The sequence below is a fragment of the Rhipicephalus sanguineus genome, chromosome 4 (assembly GCF_013339695.2).
Source record: "Rhipicephalus sanguineus isolate Rsan-2018 chromosome 4, BIME_Rsan_1.4, whole genome shotgun sequence".
NCBI lineage: Eukaryota > Metazoa > Arthropoda > Arachnida > Ixodida > Ixodidae > Rhipicephalus > Rhipicephalus sanguineus.
The window spans coordinates 142616103-142638982 of NC_051179.1; the positions used below are offsets into that span (position 1 = coordinate 142616103).

The following is a 22880-nucleotide window of genomic DNA, read 5'->3' on the forward strand; positions in this document are numbered from 1 at the left end:
GTTCTAAATTTCTTCTCAAGTACGATGGGCCATACCGCGTTCTCGAACAGACTTCTCCAGTCAACTACCTTGATGAACCTCTCACGCCGCCGTCTGACCTGCGGCATCGTAAACCGCGAGGTTGTACATGTCCAGAGACTCAAGCCCTATCATGATTCTACGGTCCCTGCAGACGACTAAGTCACCAGGAATGCTATTTTTTTTCCTCGGGGCCATTGTAACGAAGAGGAAGTACGCCGGCGCAAAAGCAGCAGCATCGAGGGTGCAGCAGAGCCTCGCGCTAGCGGACTGAGCTCACTGCATTACGCGACCAACGATCAGCTCTACGCCCAATAAATCTCCTTTAGAATATTTGAAATAAAGATATATCAAATCAAGGTATTGGGCATCGATCTATTCCTTGAAGAAGTTATCCGAAACGGCATGGCATAAAACGAGCTCCGAAGAAGAAGAGCTGGAGCACTTTTGAAGGCCTTCAATAGATGCCAAGAACGAGAAAACGTTGCCGACAATCCAGAATAGTGCGCCTTTTGCCAGGAAGGACCACTCATTCTTCAAGTTTAGTCGTCGCCATCACGCGCATGCGGTGGAGGACGGCACCAACAGAAGCACAAGGATGATGTTAATCTTATCGCAAAATATTGCTATACTGTACATTCGAATAGTTTTAGACTTCTTCTATGAGCTAATTCAAGCCCAAATGAAATGTTCCAATCTATAAGAGCCAAGTACAAAGTTTGCTCCTGAATACCGACGATAGCGGGCTATATAGATTTTAGCCGCAAGACAGATTTGACTTATTTAGGGGACAGGAACACGCTGGCAAAAGATTGTTGGAGCAGGCCCGACCATATTGGCAGTAGCAAAAAAGTGCGTTTTTCTCAGTTTCAGTTAAAGTGCATTGGTACTTTTAGAAAAAGAAAAAAAAAAACGCCGCATATTGTCACCAAATTCACACTCAGTGTTAGTCTTATTTCACTTGAGAGGAACCCACTACGCTATTAAATCATGTAATTTACTGAGACCTCGAGGAAGGGACATGCGTATGGGCTTCCTTGGCAACCAATACAAGTGCACTGTGAGGAACCACTACGCTATAAATCATTGTATTTTTTGAGAAGTAGGGGGCAGGGCCATCAGGCACTGTGCCATTTTTAGTCATTCTACTAACGGAGGACTGTTTGTACCTACTATAGCATGTAAGGCATTAGCGCACTTTGTTGATGCTGTGCCTGATGACGAGTGAAGAATTCTGCAGAGTCCATTTAAATGGTGGAAGCATTCAACAACCTAATCGTTGCGCAATTTCGCATTGTGTGACGCCTGGTTACAGAATTGCGTTGTGCGCCACGCTTGGTGCTATTTTACTCTTACTGCCGCGCATATGCATATGACTAATGTGGTTCCTTCCCGAATGAAGGCCTGTATAGACTTTTGCAAAGCAGTTTCAAGCACGGCAGGTCTCAGAGGTTGAATACCTGGGCTCCCCCGCAGAGGGCCCAGGTTCGAACCTCGTTCCATCCTGGATTTTTTTCTTATTTCGTTTTTTTTTTCTTATTTCGATCGATACTGGTTACGGACACCGGCGGCGGCGGCGGCGGCAGCGGCGGCGGCGGCGGCGGCGGACAACTACGGCGCCACTTTACAGCGAAAGCTGTATGAGATCATTTCACGGCCGTTATGGCGCCGTAGTTGTCCGCCGCCGCCGCCGCCGCCGCCGGTGTCCGTAACCAGTATCGACTCGAATAAGAAAAAAAACGAAATGAGAAAAATTCCAGGATGTAACGAGGTCGAACTCGGCCCTTTGGTGGGAGGCCCAGTATTCAACCTCTGAGCCATGCCGGTGCTTGAAACTGCTTTGCAAAAAAGGTCCTATACAGGCTTCATGTCGGGAAGGAACCACATTAGCATATGCAATATAGCGTGGTAGAAGAGTAAAATAAGCACCAAACGTCGCACAACGCGAATTCTGTAACGAGGCGTCACACAATGCGAATTGCGCGATGAGTAGGTTGTTCAATGCTTCGAACCCATTAGAAAGGGCTCTGCCATAATTCTTCTCTTCATCAGTGCACAGCATCAACAAAGTGCGCATAATGCCTTACATGCGTTTAGCAGGTACCAACGCTGTCCGCAGAATGACGAAAAATGGCACAGTGCCTGCTGCCCTACTTCTCAAAAATTACAATGATTTATAGCGTAGTCGGTTCCTCGCAAGTGCACTTGTATTGGTTGCCAAGGAAGCCCATAAGCGCATGATCCACTTCCTCGGGGTCTCAGTGAAATTACATTGATTTATAGCGTAGTGGGTTCCTCGCAAGTGCACTTGTATTGGTTGCCAAGGAAGCCCATAAGCGCATGATCCATTTCCTCGGGGTCTCGGTAATGTTCTTCGCCCACCCTCCCCCTCCGTCTCTCTTCCATGTCAACGTACGTTATACAGCATGACGGGAGAGGGAAATAGCGACCGGGCGTCACCTAATGCAAATTACATAACTGGTGGGCAGTTTAAAGATTCCAACCCATTACAAAGGGCTGAGCCATAATTCTTCATCGTCATCAGTCGTCGCGTCAACAAAGTGCACATAATGCCTTACAGACGTGTAGCTGGTGCCTCGCTCTCCGCAGAATGAGGAATAATGGCTTAGTAGGTGCTTCCGAACTTCTTAAAAATTGTGATTTATGGCGTAGTTGGTACCTTTCTAGTGTACTTGTATTGTAGCCCCAAGAGAGCTTAACGGGCTCTAGAAACGCCGCTCTTCCAGCTTTCGCTGTGACCGTGCTGCGGTTTCAGCGCAGGCCTGGCGTTTTTTCTCAGTTTCAGTTAAAGTGCATTTGGTATTTTTAGAAAAAGAAAAAACGCGGCATATTTGTCACCAAATTCACACTCAGTGTTAGTCTTTATTGATCTGCTGGGGTATTCTTTGTTGGTATGTTGAGGCTGACTATTGCCTGGCTCTAGTACAACATGTTGCCTGTCGTGACCGGCACGACTGATTTTATCGCTTTTGAAACTACGACTTTAGCTAACTGTCGTACGTTCGGCGTTCATCATGAAACAAACAGCAAGAGCGAGTACCCCGAAGGAGTTCGAACGGCGCATCGCATGCTTAGAGATTTAAGACAAAATATAGACTTTTGGATTTTAGCAGGTAAGAGGGAACCAAGTAATATCTGCACATGGTGTACTAGTTACTGCAATGTTTGAATAAATTATTTGTGGCACAAATAAGACAAGCAAGAAAACAAAAGAAGAAAGGATAGAGCGCCAGACTTTCAACTAGTTTATTTTCCTCACATCACCCAAATATGTTTCCAGATATGTGCAAAAGAGAGGGCGCAGCACAAGCGACTATCACACAGCAAAACAAAAGAACCTGTCGCACAGCGCTATCTACAAAAGCGCATTCATTATTGTACAAAGAGTTCGAAAGCACACTGACGCATTCATGTCCCTTCCGTATGTGATACGCCTCAAGTACTTCACGTGCTAACGTTTCCCCGCTTCTTCCTACCACACGAGTATTTCGGAACATTGGTGCGCAGCCGCACGAAGCACAATGAAACGGCGGGTGTGAGCCCACACCATTCTTAATTGTTCATATATGCTCCCTAAGGAGATTATTAACACAGCGGCCTGTTTGGCCTACGTACCACTTGCCACAGCTCAACGGAATTTCATCGACAACGCCCACGATGCAATGTAGAACCGGCCGGGCGTTCTTCTTTTCGCATGAAAGCTTGGCTTTTTTTTTGCGAAGAAATGCGGGCACAAAGCTTCGAAATATTGTTGGGTATGGAGAAAACCATTGGAACGTCCTTGCTGTTTGCAACGTTTTTTTTTCAAGTTGTGGGAAATCTTGTGCATGTAAGGCAGAACCCGTGGTTTCTTCTTCTGCACAGCCTCTGGCTGTCTGCTGCATATTTTAGGCTTGCTGGGTGCCGAGAAACACTGGTTAATACTGCCGAAGGGAAGCCGGCTGTGCAGTTTTCAGATACAAAGTTCAAGGCTGGTTTTTAAGGAAGGGGAAACGTCATTTTTGGTAGTCGTACGCCCGGCTCTAGATGGCGGAGATCGTCGGTGCCGTCTCGACGACACTTTCTTCGAGACCATTATTGAGCAATGTGCTGTGTTTGCGATTTTTTTCATGAAATATGGGCAGCAAAATTGCAAGACAGCGACATTTTGTAAACACGCGTTGCTCATTGTATGCCGCACACGTTCCTCGTTGCATGCCTTCTCCCCGCGTGTGTTTCCCGCTTTCATATATAACAGGGAGACCTGTCTTGCAACTCATTCATTTCGTTTTAAGACTGCCGTGGGTAGACCGCGGAAATTAAAGACACCAGAAGAACAGTGTGAATGCAATGCTCGACGAAAGGAACGAATACGTCTTGCTGAAAATGGTCGCGGAATCAATCGCGGTCTACCACAGCGACCACAAAGCGAGTATCACTACAATCAATTTAATAAAAGATATCCCCCCTCCTCCATTAGTATGTGTGGTCTTTGATATAGCTTCGCTGTCCAACCACCATCACAGAGTGGATTGAAGCCATAATTTGTGTTTAAACATGATGCCGACCACCAGGGGTTGAATGGGAATACTTAGAAATGTACCTTTCATAAACAGCAAATCCGTCGTCGTCGATGGCAGGAACCTTGTGAAAAGGGTTTACCTTCAAAAAAAAAAAAAAAAGAAAAGAAAAAAAAAAGAAAAGTGGATAATACTTTCGGAACACAATGTCACGAACAACAAGAATGATATCTATGCCTTATATGCAGTGACCACGTCGTGTTTTCTTCATTGAATTTTGAAAATCTATGTGCTCATTCAAATAACCGTGAACATATCTGCAGAGCTGTGAGCTATAGAAATCACACAGGGCCTCAGCTCTAAATATTTCTATTCTAGGACGGTGATGACCTAGTCTGTTTCAAGCGGACCTAGCTTTGCAACATAGGCAGGCAATTACCTACATATGTAATGAAGACGTTTCGTTGTGCGATTATTTTTGGTGCGGACGATGACACTTTTCAATAGAGCGTCCTTAATTATGATAAAAAATAGAGTGTCCTTATCATTACCGAATGAAACCAACAGACAATGAAGCCTGGGGAAGGCATAGGGTGCATTATTTGTAGTCCTTAACTGTAGTATGATAATTAGGATATAAACGATGTGTGTGATTATTTCAAATTCTATAACAGTCTTCTTTACAGACTTGAGCTTATATTCTAACCTACGCTGGATGGCGAAAGTTACAGAGGTGAGGTTGACAGTGGTATCCGTGAAAGGCTCAATATATGTCATATACATAGTCATTATCAAAAACCATACACACGTTTCATACAAATTCTGACAGCAAGGCATCTGTGGTCTTCGCAGACGAACTGTATGTCCAGGTAAAAATAACGTTTCATGGAAAAAAATATTCCATGGAAATTCCTTAATTAACTCTTTAGCTACCAGCTCGAGGACAAAGAAATATAAGAAGTATTAGGTCGTCACAATATATGAGGTACTCATTTTTCAGAAATCTAAAAAATAGGTTGTAGTTGGAGATATGAGGCAGGCACGCGGAAAGTTATATATATATATATATATATATATATATATATATTATATATATATATATATATATATATATATATATATATATATATATATATATATATATATACTCGTATAACGCAACAGACGCCAGTAACTAAGAAGAGTGGCGGCTTGAGCTGGTCAGTATAGGTCAAGACTAAAGCTAGAGCCCAAGCTGGGGAGAAAGGACATGGTAACACTCGAGGACGAGTTCTAACTTCCAAATAAGTTTGTTACGCAGACCAAATAAATATATATTCAACAAAAACAAAAGAAACAACACGTGGCAAGCTATCCACGTCCCTCCCTGAGATGTTTTGTGGGAGGAATTGACGCGCGCACCAAGTGATATCATTTTTTTTAATTTGCTTGTTTTTGTCAGCTAATAAGAAAAGAGAGTTACTTGCAGAATGGTAACATAGCACGGTTTACTCATATCCTCATATTTTTCTATGGTGAATGCTAGCGAGAATCCATGGATAATGTTTAAAGCTATCTTCGTCAAAGCTACCTTGTTCAAATAGCCATCGCCGGCCACTCGAAAATATACCAGGATATTCTGGAATGGAATGGGCTTCCCGCTCGCGTACAAAGCCCGCATTCACTAATAGGTGTTACACCAGAATGGCATCGTAAGAAAAAAATTACCACCAATACTGTTCTTGGATATACCATTAGCGGAGGCGTAAAGCCAGCGGGAAAGAAAGCTTAGGAACAAAAAGCTCTGCAATTTTAACCCCTCGTCATTTCTGGCATTGCTTCTTCGTTGGTTTCTGTCACGCTTTATACGATCAAACAGAAGGCCGAGTATACCACAGCAAACGTGCTATGAAACGCCTCATTGGAAAACACGTGCCTATGCTGAAAGGAGGAATAGGCACAATACATAAGACGAAGAAGTACAGTTAATGACCATACGTTCCGTGACAATAAACTGGCATAAGCACTATAAGGTATTGGCAATATCAAAATTTATAGACATCAACACTATGTTGGGAGCATGGACGCTGTGAGAACGAGGGATTTTAGGTAAATATAATATGTCAAAGTCGAAATCAAAAAGGCTAGGACATAAATGCAGCAAGAATGCAAGATAACTGCTGATCATGAAGTGAGACAGATTGGCTTCGAAGAGAAGGCAGCCGCGCAAGTGGGAGGCAGAAGCCGAGTGGGCAGATGAGATTAAGAAGTCTGAGGGAATCACGTGGCCACAGCAAGCCCAGGACTGGGTTAATCGGAGAACGATGGGAGAAGCCCTTGCCCTCCAGTGGGCGTAGGCATAATTTAGATGTAACAGCAAGCATATCGGATACGCGAAAAACAAACGTGCGACTGGACAAGTCGCGTAATGATCTTAATCGGCGGACATGCAGAACAAAATTTGGCAATCCCACATCGACCGCAGTAGCTCTACAATTTAGCTAAAACTACAAGTACCTTAATACCATTGATAGGTTGAAGGATAAAAGAAAAACTACAATAGAAAGCAGAAAAGATTTCAGGTGTTTTTGAATTCAGGTGTTGATTTCCTCACTTACCTTGAGGTATTCCTCACTGAGGTGCTCCTTGTTTGCCATGTCCAAGTTCTTGAGATTGAGATCGACACCAATGTGCTTGCCGACAGTGCGCACGAAGCCGCAGGGCGGGCTGCCTGGCAAGTTGTAGAGAGTGACGGGCATAATGGTGGCTGCGGATCGTCTTCGATGGGTTGCTCTTGCGCGACCTGTCTGTACGCGCGCTTTATATCGCACAGCTGCACTCACGCACGGCGCTGCTGCGGGGGGCGTTACTCCAAGGCCTTCAACACGGCGTCACGTAAGCAGCTCCCTTTCTCTAGCCTCCGTAGAGAGCGAGAGTCGCTTGTCGACCGGGTGTGGACTTCGGTTTGCAGACAGTGGCGAAAAGCTAGAAAAAACCGCGAGGATGGCAGGCGGGCGATAAGAAGACTGATACTAAATCACTGATGCGAGCCATCAACGCCAAGAGTTGAGCAAAGGTCGTTTGGAGCGACCCAAATCGCCATAGTGTAAGCGATGCACGTTAGCTTTGGGTTTCAGAACCGATACAGACTCAAGGGTCCCTGATATCCAAGCACTGAAAGACCGTAGTGAATGTCTTGAGCAGCTACGAGACAGATAAAGCGCCGATAGGGCCCCTACTTTTCCCGAGTCTCCAGGGTAGCTCTGAAATGCTTCGGATATGGGGGGCGGGCCTTTCGAAGGAACAATACAGCGGAGAAATCGCAGTTTCCGAGAAGTTGATAACTCGTTTGCGGCCATTGTAAGAAAACGAGTAAAAATGTAGCCAAGCACATGGCAGCTAACTTTTGTGAAAAAGACATGAACTGTATAAGCTTTACTTTAACACATCCAAGTAGATAAACGTAATATGTGCACCAATACATTTACATGCCTCTATTTAGACTGTTTAAAAAGGAGCTGTCGGAGCACATTTTCGTGCCATAGGGACACATGCACAAGCGAATCACCAAATATACGCATCCGAAAACATCATGTAACATGTCAAGCACTGTTAGGGCTTGAGATGTTAGAATATAAGAACGAATATTTGATGTTATAACGGACGGTTCAGTCTACCATCAGAAGTTTGCTTTCAAGTGCCACATTTAACCCGTTTTAATCGGGGTTACTTCTGCAGTCAGCGGACTATTGTCGCGAACACACACGCACACCGAAATAAGAAAACTCAGTCGTCGGCGATTTACTAATGGAACTTGTTCTCGGCGGCGCGATTGCAAGGGATGCCCAACTCTAAATGCTGGATATGGCATTTACGCGAAGAACATCACAGTCGCTTTGTGGCTTTTAGGCTTTGTGGCTGCAGTCTCAGTGCCGTTAGGGTATATAACCGTGTGCTAATACATTTGTTTCGATCAGGTCATAATATACCGCAAAATAAAGCGCTACGTTTTCAGGGAACCCCCGCGTACTGAATGTGACGCGTTGAAGAGAACTTGTTCAAAATGATGTAAGAGCTGAGGTTGGGGTTAGGTGGTTGTCCCACTCATGATTTATTAGGTCGCAGATGGCGTTCGCGCAATTTTTTTAAGCTGCTGGTTTAAATTGGTTAATAGTCTGGCGACTCAAAGGGACGAATGAGAGAAGGCAACGTAACCTTCGATTTCTCAAAACCGTACTCGATTCCAGGACGCTTGTCGGGTTGTGTAGTCCAGTGGGAATGGCGCCAAAGAAGAAGGACAAGACGACACATACAGTGCGAGCTTATAAGACGTGAGCACGAAACAGTGCCTGCTGAAAATTATTCTTGCTCAGTAGCTGGCGGTTCGTGTGCCGTCCCGTCCATCTTTTGGGGGTTGTTCTCTAAGCATCTGAAGGTTACGAACTAAGAAGCCTAAACTTCACCATTTACACGACGTTACTTTCACTAATGGAAGTGTCTGTACCGCTTCAGTTAAAACGGGTGATCCTCGGTATGAAGCTGCCCCAACTCGCAGACTTCGGACGCATCTGCGGATCTCTTGGTAATACACTGCGCACTCTATGAACAAGGGCGAACCCACTTTCTGCATAGGTAATAATATACGTGATACGCGGGCAGCCTTCAATATTAAATTACGGATATCGTTGGTCCGCGGCCGTGCCTCACTGTGCGGCGATGTGCTAGCCAGCAACAATGACATTCACCTCGTGAATTCGTTTTCAATCATGTGCCTATTTTTGCCGTTAACATGCAATTTTTTCGTAGTTTTCATTGTTCGCTTTTGATTATCCGCATGTGTATATATGATCATTTAACAGTAAACCTCCAGCTGGTAGTCTGCTCTTGCCTTCTTATTTTATAGTCGCACTTCCTGCTGCGTCCTGCCTGTTTCTTTGCCTCGTCCTCGCATTTTTTCATTTTTATTGCGATAGCAATTATATGGACAGTTTCGGCTGCATTTTGCGGTCGCCGTCGCCGCCGTCATGCACCGTATATGTATAAGTATGTATATATATATATCGAAGTCCCAAAGAAAAAATTCAGAAAAATGGTTCCGAAGCGCGGAGTCGAACCAGCGACCTATCGTTCCGCAGCGCGTGGCGCTAATCACTACGCCAGAAAGCGCAGATCGTTCAGGTTGCTAACGGCGAGCTTTATATGCACACTCTTTACCGATGGCAGTACTCAGAGACGGCAGGCGCTCATAAGCGTTTCTTCATTACCAGCGAGATGGCGCCAGAAGCGCGTCGGCGATAGAGTGCCTCGATGCGCGCGCCCCCGCTTAGAGTGGTGTCAGCTTTTGAAAGGGCAGGTGCCGCCTCCTCGGCCTTCGCGGCAGCGTGGCCGCCATTTTGAACCCCCCGCCCGGTTACTCGTGCGTGGCGCGTGTGCTGTTGTTAGGTCGGCGGTCGTTTCCCTCCAGTTTTATGCGCTCGCTACCGTCACTAGGGTGGCTTACCGTCACCATGGCCGGGTGTTGCGTGCCGCAGTGGACCAATCATTCTAGGAACGCTGGGAGCTGTATCGTTTTAGAAGATACGAGGTTTCTTTGGACAGTAAAAATAAACGTGACAAGCGGCATCCGAAGAACACATTATGCACTTGCAGCGTAAGTTTCCGACCGGTATTTCGAATGCACATGCAAGGATAACTTCTGCCGCTGTTAACCTTGCGTAATAAATGGACACACTGATATCAGCTACATGCTTAAAATGCTTTTGTTCACGTGTGCATGAATCCTGCATTTTTTTTTTCGCAAACATTCTTTACTGCACTTGGTTGGTCCTGTATGTGCCTTTGATTTTTGCTTTCGCTATTTTCGTGATTTGAAATGTATCATGGAATATATTATGCGTGTTGTCTACAGATCGGATCCTTCTTTTTTCTTAATATTATTTATTTCTGAGAACTAACGTCACAAAAAACCCGATATGATTATGAGAGGCACCGTATATGGTGGAAGGCTCCCGAAATTTTGACCATCTGTTGTTCTTTAACGTACACCTAAATTTAAGTACGCGGGCCTGTCATTTCACCTCCATCGAAATGGGGCCGCTGCGGCCGGGATTCGATCCCGCAACCTTCGGGTCACCAGTCAAGCACCATAGTAAAAACCACGGCGGGTTCTTGTTTTTTTTATTCCTTTCCGTGTTTCAAGTACGCCTTCTATGCTGGTCTGATGCCCATGTATGTATGTGTGCAGCTATATGTTTTTTATCCTTCCCTGTTTCTGTGTTTCAAGGTTACATTTTCGTCCTGTCTTAAATAATTACACAGTTCCTGCTTTTTTTAATCATTTACGATCACTGTGAAGCGACTAGGGGCAGTTTGTTTTATCGTGTAATTTGCGTTTTATTTGTGTAGTTGCTTCTGTCAGCGCAGCATTAATGCGAACAAATAAATGGCCTGTACACTGTACACGCCCCCCCCCCCCCACCAACACACACACATTCAGTATTTTATTTCTCTGAGCAAACATTATTTATTTATTAGTAATCTAAGCCCTGAAGGCTCATACAGGAATGCGCATACAAACAGTTCTCGCGAAGCGTCTATACAAAGAAGAGGCATGAAAACAACAAGAAGACGGGGAAGCATTGTGTACAGTAGACACGCTATGTCAGTAAAAAAATACAAGAACAAGTCAAGTTGTACAATGAGTACGTCATGGAAAACCAGTTAATGAAATAAAAACTCACATGGTCCCTTATGCGTTCGCTTAAGACGGCTCGAAAGTGAAAGCCATCTTCTTCTCAGTTTTTGCGCACCTAGCGCGGTTTTGCATTGCCTCCAAGATCGGAGGCACATCACCTGGTTTTTGCACTGCCTCCGTGATCTGCCCACTTTTGACCAAGCTACGATGTCATGTGATAACGGCATCATATGACGTCACGCCAAAATTTGTGAAGTCATGATGACGTCATATGGTGACGTCATCACATAACGATGATTTTTTGCATCCCTCGTCCCGACGTCGTGGTACGCTGACGCCGTAGACGCGGGACGCCGGCGGTCAAATTTCGCGTTTGATGAGGTATATAAGGCTTTCGTTTTAAAAATACGTCCGCCACGTTGGTATAGTGGTGACGGAGCTCGGCTGCTGACCCGACAGTCACGGGTTCGATTCCGGCCGCGGCGGTCGCATTTAGGTGGAGGCGAAATGCTAGAGGCCCGTGCACTGTGCGATGTCAGTGCAGGTTAAAGAACACCAGATGGTCAAAATTCATAGAGCACTCCACTACGGCGTGCCTCATAATCATATCATGGTCCTGGCAAGTAAAACCCCAGATAACAATATTAATAAAAGAGACAAATAAATGACGCCGTGCATCTGCCGCACAAAGTTTAAACAGTATTGGAAACGCTCAGTAATAGGTGCATGCAATTGGGCATGCGAGAAAACCTGCAGATACAGAAAAAGAAACTGCAGATACAAAAAGAAGAAAACGTACTGATCTGCGCGCACGCAAAGTTTTACGGCATACTACTCAAGAACGTATTCATCGTTTTGATAAGGACTCAAGGTGCAACTCGAGTGCCGATACAGTAGCGCTACAGATTGCGAGCAAGAAATGTCAGCAATAATAAATGATAAAGAAGCTTTCATTTCATTTTAGCAGGATATTCGCACCATACTTGCCCCTCGGCCGTTTATTCTGTGTACAATATGTATGATGCCATGTGTAATAAACGAGTAAATTGTTTGCAAACTTACCAAAATGAGCCACCCTAATCGCGCTTAGTAGCTTCGCAACACTAAATTGTGTGTGTTCAGATACATATACTGCTGCTGCTGACATGTATACAAATACTTTAAACAATTATTTGTTATTTGGAATGCAGAGCTTACGAGAAACATTAAGTAAGGCTTTAGACTTTGTCGTTTCCGTCGTAAGGAAGAGGATTCGTTTTCAACATAACAGAGTCCTACGTCTACCTCTAGCGCATATAACACATGCACAGACCGTCAACTTACAAGCATTACATGCTTCCTTGATAAACATTTAGGCAACAACAGCAATAAAAGCTGCCGAAGCTTCAAAAACGAAAAGAGAAAGCTCACTAGCGTGCACTTAGTTCCGGACGTATTCGCGCACCGCAAGCGCTTTGTGTAGCGCGTTTCGCATGCTGCCGAGCTGCGGCGGGATTCGCAATGGCGGCCGTCGTAGCAGACGACGCGCCTGTCCTCACCCTCAGCGGAGCGCGCGGGCATCAAGGCACCCTAGTCGGCGAGCTCGCTCGCTTCTTATATTTGCGCCGGGAGAACCTTGCCCTTCCGCTGTCTGCTCGCGCGGTGTTCTCGTGGTGAGGGGAAGAGGGATGTTTCGAGCTTTCACCGTAATGTCCGCACTCATGTTACGGAGCGTACGAAAGTCACTCGAGCTCAAGGGACGCCGCTAAACGAACGAGCAGAAGATCAGCGCGAACTATCAAGTGTCACAGCTCCAAACTTGAAGCACGCTAGTTTCCTTCGCTGCTTCGGCCGCCTTCACAACAGGAGTGCTGTTTAAACTGAGAGTATCCATTGGGGAGCCTCACTTCGTGTAGCATTAATTTCTTGCTATCGCATTCATTGCTTCGCCCTTGCGGCGAAACTGTGACCTTTTTTTGCTCTAATGAGATATGTCTCAAGCCAGTAAAATGTCACACCGAAAGACCACTCTCTATTAGGGAGCCACCAGCCGCTACTAAGGTTGGTACATTATAGTGGCTGAGAGGTAAACTAAGTCTTATTGTTCAGTGTGAGCTCGAAAGTGTGCTGTTTTTCACCCCGACAATAATGAGACACGAATGCGAAAACTTGCGGCAAAGCCTCTGTATGTTACCTGCTATTAAATAACTGTGGTTCATTATTACATTACCGCTTCACTGAGATTACAACGGCGTTCAGAGTTGCCCATCGGGCAGAACTACGAGTACACCTCATTCCCCACGCGCAAAGGTATTTGCATCAATGCTAGGAAGGAACACAAAATTGAGAAGGCAGGCAGGTTAACCAGACAGCAGTCCGGTTGGCTACCCTACGCCGGGTGAAAGGGAAGGGGAGTGGAAAGATGCTAAGTTTGTGCAGTAACAAAGTGCTCAGGAATTCGTCGGAAGATCTACTATCGTCGCAAAGCACTCCCCATGTTATGTCAACTTATGTACGTTCTTCATTACGCATTATGAAATATTCTTAAGGGTTGAGTTGTTTCAGAGCGAATGAGGCAGAAAGATCATTCTGTTTTTAATGACATAGGCTTCCAAAACAACGTCGAGCGGCGCCGCACTTTTAGCAACTGGGGTCATCCACGCCCACAACACTGCCCCCCCCCCCCCGCTTCCGCGCGCTTGCAGAGCTCTCAGATTGCATCTGTGGTGCGTCATACTATAACTATTGCTAACTAGCAGTGCACTGGACCGATTGAGGAGCGCATGCGCGCACGTGTCTTTGCCGCCACCGCACGCAAATCCGGCGAAAAACCGCCTTTGCGGGCAGCGTCTGCCTCCAGTAACGCATAGCTCAGCCGCGCGAGCGTCGCGCCCATACTTGAGCCTTGGTTCCCCATAGTTTTGCACGCGTTCGAGTATTCTCCTAAATGACAATCTGCAAGAGCGTGTAGCCGAATACATGCTCTTACAGGAAGCAGAGTGAGATGCATGAACTGTGGCTATCAAAATGTACTGGTCTGCAGAAGTAAACATGGTGAACGTTGCAAAAGATAAGCTTTATCAGGAATATTCGTTTGTCTGAATGATTCGGCAGTTTGGGTAGTTTCTTAGGGTATCTGACGCATGAGGACATCGCTTGGATGGAGCAGATGGCTTCTAATCGAAACGCGAAGCCGCACGGATGGATATTAGGGCCTCAAAGGTTATCGCACACAATCTCGGAGGGTACGACGCGTCACTGAAGGTTTATTCTGATCACTGTGTAAAAAAAAGTATTTTTCTTACACTGTGATTCCGACCAATTGGCGGCGCGGTGCGCATGCCCACGCTTGCGTTTCCGTGCCCGCACGTGCTTGGCGCGTCTTTCGCGACAGCGCGGACAGCACCTCCTGCAGCGGTAGCTGCTGACAGCGGCTGCTGACAGCGGTAGCTGCTTTCCTATCAAACGTCGCGGGGTGAAAATATGTACGAAACAACCGTACTCCATTACATCGCAGGGCAATGGGCTTTGATGAGACCAAAGAAAATTTCGTATCACCCAAATTCGTGTGCGCCGAGCTTTCATTGTAGCACGCTAATTACAGACGACAGGTAGCCGAGTACCGTGACGAGCGCAATGCCGCTTTGAAGTTTCCAAAAAGACACATTTAGTAATTTTCTCGGAGTGATGTTCGAATTTTGACAAATTTCACAGCCGGGAACGAAGCAAAAGCACCGATGGGCGCAACTGCCAAACCCTAGCACATGACCAGAATCACGTCACTGTTTGTGACAACGATTGCAGAGGAGTTAGTCCGTCTGCATTTGTTAACCTTTTTATCCATGCTGCAGTGGCAAATTCAGTCAGCACACCCACGATCCGAAGTATACCGATTGTTTTTATAACAACGCTCGCTCATTTAGGAGGAGGAGGAGAAAGACCTCATTTATTCCCAAGAGGGATGGGGTCCATGGTGGAGGGAGCAGAGGAGCCTACCCGGCGTAGGTCTCCGCTGTCCTCTTGGCGCAATCCGGGATCTGATCCTGGACATCGGGCGCCGAGCTGCGCATGGCAGCCTCCCAGTCCTTACTGTTGATGTTTAGTTAGTCGCGTCGTGGGTTCCGAGTTCAACCCCACATGATATGATCGAGATTGGCTCTTTGTTGACAGAAAAGGCATAAAGGGCAGGGATATATCGCAGGGTGTATAAGATGTTGGAAAAAGTGCCAGGCCTGCGCGAAAAGCGCAGCACAGTCACAGCGATAGCTCGAAGAGCGCCATTTCTCGACCCCGTTATAAACTCTCCTGTGGCTACTAATACAAGCACACTCGCAACCGTACCCACTACGCCACAAGTAATTTTTGTGAAGTTGGGAAGCACCCACCACGACATTACTCCTCATTCTGTGGAGAAGCGAGGTACCAAATGTGCAGTTTCTTGATGCGACGGCTGATGACAATGAATTATGACTGAGCCTTTGTAATGGGCCGGAAGCTTTAAAGGACCCACTAGTTACGTAATTCGCATCGTGTGACGCCCGGTCGGTATTTCACTCTCCCACCACGTTTTATAACATACGCTAACGTGAGAACGAGATGGAGAGAGGGAGTTACCTTATTGAGACTCCGAGGAAATGGATCATGGGAGCCTTATGGGCTTCCTTGGATACCAGTAGAAGTGCACTTGCGAGTAACCCACTACGCTATAAATCATCATATTTTTGTGAAGTAGGGAAGCAGCCACTATGCAATTTTTCGTCATTCTGCTCAGAACCGTGGTACCTGCTAAACACCTGTAAGCATTATGTGCACTTTGTTGATGCTGTGGCTGATGACGATGAAGAATTATGGAAGAGCCCTTTGTAATGGTTCGGAAGCATTCAACAAACCACTCGTTGCGCCATTCGCATTGTGTCGCGCCTGGTTACAGAATTCGCGTTGTGTGATGCTTGGTTGTTATTTCACTCTTCTGCCATGCTACATTACATATGTTAATGTGGTTCCTTCTCGACATGAAGCCTGTATAGGGTCTTTTTGCAAAGCAGTTTGCAAGCACCGGCATGGCTCTGAGGTAGAACACTGGGCTCCCACGCTGAGGACCCAGGTTCGAACCTCATTCCATCCTGGAATGTTTTTCTTATTTGTTTTTTTTCCTTATTTCGAGCGATAGTGGTTACGGACACCGGCGGCGGCGGCGGCGGACAACTAGGGCGCCAAAAACGACCCTTGTTCTGATCTCATAACAGCTTTCGCTCTGAAAGAGGGGGTAGGGAACGCACGCGTCTGTAACTGGCGCGAAAGTATTTGGTGGTGGCAAGTAGCTCCCCGGTGTAAGGAGGGAGGGGGGGTCTAAGCCTCTTCATATGTAGGAAACAATCGCTATTTCGACGATGGAAACACCAGCGCCACAACAGGAAAATCCGCCTAAGGATAGCGAAGCTAGACAAACAAATGCAACGATGCGCGACTCAATTGGCGGCGCAACAATGGGGTCAGCTTTGTGAAGGAATGCTCATTCTGGACTTCTCGAAAGAGTTTGGCAGTAGCGCTCTTTGGCATTTCGGACTCACTGGAGAAATTACCTGGAGTCATCATTCCGCAAAAATTACCAGCGGCCGCTTTTTGGACGACTCAAAGCGGTAATGGGCTGTTCATAAGACGGCTTCCTTTCCCCATTTAACTCGACCGCCTGCCTTCTCCAAATGAAAAACTTAATTTCATTTCTTCAGCGATTACCGCCGTAATTCGTATTTCTAGTCACCCTAATATGCCTTCTGCTGCCGAAAAAGTAATTTTGATGGTCACCAGAAAATATAGCATTAGTTATTTTCCAGGATTTTCAGCATATTTTATGAAACATGCCGTAAACATATATGACGTATGAATGTTAAGCACCCGTGGGAGAAGAGAGCATTTTTATAGCGAAAGACAGAAGCTAGACTGCACTTATTTGATCATAAAATATAGCGAGGACACCGACATATACAATTCTAAAATGAAAAATGCTCCAGAAACTAAGTATAGTGCAGCTGCAACAATCTAACAAACGAGTTATTGAGCAATCGATAACAGATCAGTTCTTTCGGAAGCATGTAGAGTTGACGCTCGGTCGTCATGGACTGTCTGTATTACAGTTATGATAGTAAAATGAACTTTGCAAACCACCCTTCACTAAGCCACGAAGTAGAAAAAACGCTGCTCGGGCGTTGGGTGCAAGCATTCTTACCTCAAGAGCTAGTGTGAGATGGGAGACGATGGATAGATCGGCAACGGTGAGCTTGTCGCCGATAGCATACTGGCCATCTCTCTTTAACTGCTGGAGGCCTTTGACGACATTTTCTTCGAAAGCGGTCTCTTCTTCAGCACTGGACCTTTTCTTGAAAATGAAGCGAGCGCGCTGCACAAATGAAAAGCCACGGTAATATATCCTCGGTCGTCTACATTGGTAAAAGAAGCTTGCATAAAACTATTGCTACCTTAACGGCATAACTACTTCATTGTTGGTATGTGACCTGAGCAGCTATAAGGTCGAGCAACAGACCCCTCTTTTATGGCGTCCCCTTTTGTATTCGCGTTTTTCTTTATCAAAACGATATATAGAATGCCAACTAAACCTAAAGTGCTGACCCGCCACCCTGCTTTCATGTAGCTCAGATTGAGAAAGACTACTAAAGATGTCAAATCAGGCTTGTTGTCTTTCGCATAGTTATTCCAGAGTCAATATTCCTTATGACTCAGGAAGAACTCAGAGTCCTATGATGTAGGTCTTCCTTAGCCTGAAGCATCGCTTTTAAAACACACCAGTTGAAAATATCGCACTGGATTCTGGGGCAACAAATTACTAGTATATTTAGGAGAAAACATTAAAAACACCGCATTCAAGACCCGTTACATCTGGTGCAGGGATGGATCCAAAGTCACATTGCGAATGCATAGGTTGTTACAAGACATGAAATTATGAATTCAGTGCTCAATAATGCGGCCTATATTAATTGGTGCAGGCAGGTCCCGAATCTTCGTCTGGTACATTAAGCCTGTGGGGCGTTACCATTTAAACTGAGCTCGCACATTTTTAAAGACGATAGTCTTTCTTGGGATACTTAAACGGATAAATTTTAGTCTGTCTTCTGTTTGTCGGCACGTCACTCGATTCAGCCACTCGGCCAAAGTTGAACCACTTGCCCAAGGGCCAACCATCTTGAACGGCTGACTAGGTTCATACTTGTGTACATTGTCGATCAAAAAGCAAACATTACGCATATCTGAGGCGCAACATCACTAGGTAGGTATTAGGTGGTGTGTTCCTTTAATAGAAAATGCATACATATGTAATTCTGAAGACCCTAGTTTCTTAAGCTGCGCTGAAAATGCGACTGCGCTGAAACTTGCCTTCCTCCGTGCCCTTTGCACGAGCTCATTGTTGTGTTTCGGTTTCGGTTCTGTATTGCACTGTACGAATGCCATGGGGCGCCGCTCTGGCATTCCTGTTTTACCCAGGCGACGTGTAAATAAAAGAGTGTGTGGAGAGTACTCATTGAGTGCGGACGTTTCTTTTGCTTCAGCGCTTCGCGCCAAACCGCGTGTTCGGGCTCGCTGGCGTCCCCGCCGGTCGCGTAGGAAGAGAGAAAGAGGGAGACATGAAATACAGAAAAAAAGAAAGTGAGACAGAGAGAACATCAACGAAAGAGCTAGAAAAAAGTGGCGACAGACAAAAAGATAGAAAGAAAGTGAAAGCAAGCATGGCGTCGTGTAGCGACCAGATACTGCACCACCTAGCCAAGCCGCGCATGCGCAGTAGCTAAGCCACGCCCACCGACGGGGACATCGCGCGCAATCTCCGCTCTGTAATGCATAGCCTGTCTACGTACTCCCGAGGAGGAAGCGGCGCATCTCGAAGCTCGACGTGTCGGTCGACGTTATAGTACGAGCGGCGACAAGCCTATACTTTGCTGTGCCAAGCTTTGCGCGACTTAGTGCAAACTGCCCGAAATTTCTTATGTAAAGTCTTTTGAACTGTGGCACAGCCATGCGGGGGCCGACTAAGCTTGTTCGTTCCCCTCGAGCAATGTGATTTTTAAAGTGTTTTTACCACACGGTGCCTCGCACAAAACAGCGCGGTAGAGTCCCGCATGTCCAGCTGTTTCTCACTTTTCCGGTTATGTGCATGTCTGTATACCATGGTCTCCTCAAGTCATTGCTGCCTACGTCTCCGACTACAGCGTGAAGCTCGTCCAGGCATGAAAGGGTTGCTTGTGGCACTTGTTTCTGAGTGCAATGACACTAAAATTAACAAGCACCACGACGAGAACATTACCCGAATGGGGTAAGGCTTTTCTTTATGAAGGCAAAATCCTTAGATCTCTGTGTTTCGAGGAAGCGTTGTGAGATTCAGAAAATATCACGTGACCGCGCGAGCTCCGCCTTCATTTTGTCACCAAGGCATTTGCATGACAAAAAGGAAATTTTAGAAAGAGCGTTCGCATAGTGTAAGGTGGCGTGTAAAATAGCAACACCGGATGGCTTTTGCGTTCGCGTCGTCTTAGGCGAATAATTAAGCAACCCTGTGAGTTTTTTCTTGGGAGGAGGAAGGGAGAGAACAGTGAATGACGCGTATATAATCCCGACTCCCTAATATATTGAGCTTATCTGCAAACGATTGAAGGACATGTGGGACGCTTTCATTTACTTTCCGCAGTAATTATTCTTCCTTTTGGGGGCCACTGTTAGGATGCCAAATTATTTAAATAATTTCCTTTCGGTCTGCATTCGTAGTAACACACAACTCATAACTCTCGTTGTCTAATAATGTTTGCCAATTTTTGAGCAGCTATAAAATGGTTTCGAACGCCTCCAAATTGGTGGGTGTTCATAAATAGGAATGATTGCTTGAGTAATGCGGAGCATCGCAATAGAGGAAAGGCAGTAAGCGTATTACCTGCAACAGGTTACAGTCAAGCAGTGGAGGACTCCTCCACTGCTATGATATGATACAATCATATCATAGCAGCGCTGTGATATCTCATACAATCTTATGTTAGCACACAAAACACCTTTGTTGTTAAACATGACACGTATGAATGCTATTAAAAGAAAGTTCAGTACTTTACCTTTCGCAAACGATGAATCCATAGTCGTCAATGGTGGGGACCTTGTGTAGAGGGTTTATCTGTGAAGTGAATATTAAAACAGGTGCTACATAAAATAATTACGGATAGTTCTCTGTTATTAAGAACTTAAAATGGCTTACGTTTCAGTTATATTCACTTTTCTAATTAAAGAATATTTCAATTATTTTAGATGTTTATTTCTCAACGTGTATGCTTCTTCAGTGGAAGGTACAAATAAATTGGCTCTACCATAGTTCTTTCAATATGGAGCGTAGATAAACAATTAAGCTTACTATTTCAATGTTTGTGAAGACGCATCATGTAAGATTATTGTTCAAATGTATTGCACAAGTTCGTATAGAGTTTCCATTCTACGACAGCGTTCGAACCATGTTCTGAATCAGCATGTGCAGGATATGAAAAATCGAAGATCATTCATAAAGGTCATCGTACTGCAGTGTAAATATTATCCGCTCACGACGATGATGACAATAAAAACTTAGTGCGTGAGATGTCAATAATGACTCATATTGATAAATAAATAAGCTCCAACAAGCAAAAAGAAGCAAGGTTCCTTCTTCACCTCACTTACCTTAAGGTAATCCTCGCCGAGGTGTTCCTTGTGTGCCAAGTCTACGTTCCTGACATTGAGTTCGACACCTATGTGCTTGGCGATGCAGCGCACAAAGCCACAGGGTGGGCTGCCTGGTAAGTTGTACAGAGTGACAGGCACGGCGGCGGCGCATCGTCTTCAGTAGGTTGCTCCTGTAGGCGACCAGTCGTGAGCTCGCCGTTCACAGTGGACAACTGAACAAACAGCACGGCGCTCACTCTGCGCGGCGTTGCTTTGGGGGTCGTTGCCGAAAGGCCTTGAACGTAACGACAACACGTAGGCAGTTTTATATCGCCTTGAGCAGGATATATAGTGAGTGGAAAAAACGTATCCCCGAAGGGCTACCTTCGATTTTCGGACCCTTACGGGGAATTATATAATGACGACGGTGGGCGTAGAGAACTCATGCAGCGATGCGTATTTCAGGCGCGATAGCGAGGCGTTGCGCAAGGGACACTTCGTTCGAAGCTATATGTCCAAGGGACATCTTTGCGCGTTCTCACAGTCGTGTCGGTCAACGAACCGATAACCTTCGAGCGGGTCTTTATCGGGGCACTAACGTACTCGCATGCCTGCTCCATTGTTGCACAAGAGCAACCGATAGAGGCAGACATTCGAAAATGCGTACAGAACAATGTATGCCTAACAAAGATAGGCAGACAAAGCAATAACCGATAACTAATAAACGATGACTGAGCTTCATCATTGGTACCTTGCATAGGATGTCATGGACGCACAACATGGCCCGCAACATGGCGACTTAGATTAGGTTAAGGCAGTATAATCGCGCGGCAATTACCCTCTTCAAACTGATGTGCGACGTCGCTCGTATGTTATTGGGCCTCTCTGTATGAATAGCGAAAGAACCAGCATTTGATGTAATGCAAACACTAACGTAAAATGACATAGTTCGCGTCCCAGCATATCGGCGCGCCAAAGTGGCTGTTTCAGCGACGTCAGTGCATGCAATCTATTATATCGCTAGTTCGGCCGGATCTAGCGACGTTAAAGTCTCCCTATTTATTCACTCACATCCTCTACAGTCAGAGAAATATTACGTGTGGGTTACGGCTTTCAAAGGCTGCCATGCTCGGAGGAGCCGAGCGTTTGAGGCCACCATTCACATGCGCTGTCAAAATACGCTCTATAACTTGCCTGCTGAAAACTCAAATATGGCATCTACTGATATGCGATGTTCGTTTCACGAGCCCCTTAGGATATTGAGCAGTGGACTGCGAGATGGCGACTAAGGTGTTATGAATAACACCTATCTAGATTTGTCGAGTGACGAGGTGTGGATTATACCAGCGTCTGCATCTGTTACCTACAGTACGCTGCAAGAATGCACCTACAGGGGTGAGCATAAGTACACGGACCAAGGGATCGCGTGGCAGAATGCATCGACGCGCCATCTAGCGACCCGGCGGTGCCTGCTGTCGCGCGCGCCACTGCAGCAGCGGTGCGCATGCGCGTCGGGTCATATCAGGTGGCCTCTCGTGTCTCTTTGTCTGACGTGGTTGTGGCGATCGTAGACAAAACATCAACTGATTGTCGCTTTCGTTGCGCCGTCGCATCTGTGCTGTAATACGTAGCGGCTCCGGCGGGGCCGGCTCGAGCGCTTTGCGCGCATCACTTTTTACACTGGTTAATTAGCCGAACTAATCCTGACGGCCACCGGAAACGGAACATGGCCGAGGAAAAGAAACGACGACACAAGCGCCGTCTAACAACTGAATGGTTATTAGAAAATACACCTAAGATATATATGGGTAAGAAATATCAACAACAAAAGCGTGCACCCCCCCCCCCCCCCCAAATATAACCAACAACCACAACAATAATATCATGCGTAGAATATCACAACTGCGCACATTCCAGGAAAGCCACTTCCTCATCAATCCCAGCAATAGACGAACAGCATGATAATATTTTTGCGGTTGGTGGTTATCTTTGGGGGCGGGGGGGTGGCA

At 45.9% G+C, this 22880-nt stretch overlaps 2 protein-coding genes across 2 annotated transcripts in view; both read right to left on the reverse strand.

Annotated features, from left to right (window-relative positions):
* Positions 1-7351, reverse strand: part of LOC119391654 (uncharacterized) — a 65354-nt gene extending 58003 nt beyond the window's left edge. The window contains exons 1-2 of the mRNA XM_049415358.1: positions 7136-7351; positions 4622-4680 (exon numbers count right to left, since the gene is read on the reverse strand). Of these exons, the coding sequence (XP_049271315.1) occupies positions 4622-4680; positions 7136-7276 (200 nt within the window). The 5' untranslated portion in view covers positions 7277-7351. The remainder of the gene's footprint in view (positions 1-4621; positions 4681-7135) is intronic.
* Positions 7352-14133: 6782 nt separating this feature from the next.
* On the reverse strand, positions 14134-21491 carry LOC119391655 (glutathione S-transferase 1-like). The gene is made up of 5 exons (XM_049415359.1): positions 21475-21491; positions 20890-21046; positions 20298-20356; positions 17417-17627; positions 14134-14145 (listed from the first exon to the last, which is right to left on the reverse strand). The coding sequence occupies exons 1-5, from the start codon at positions 21489-21491 to the stop codon at positions 14134-14136; spliced, it is 456 nt and encodes a 151-aa protein (XP_049271316.1).
* Between the last annotated feature and the right edge of the window lie 1389 nt (positions 21492-22880).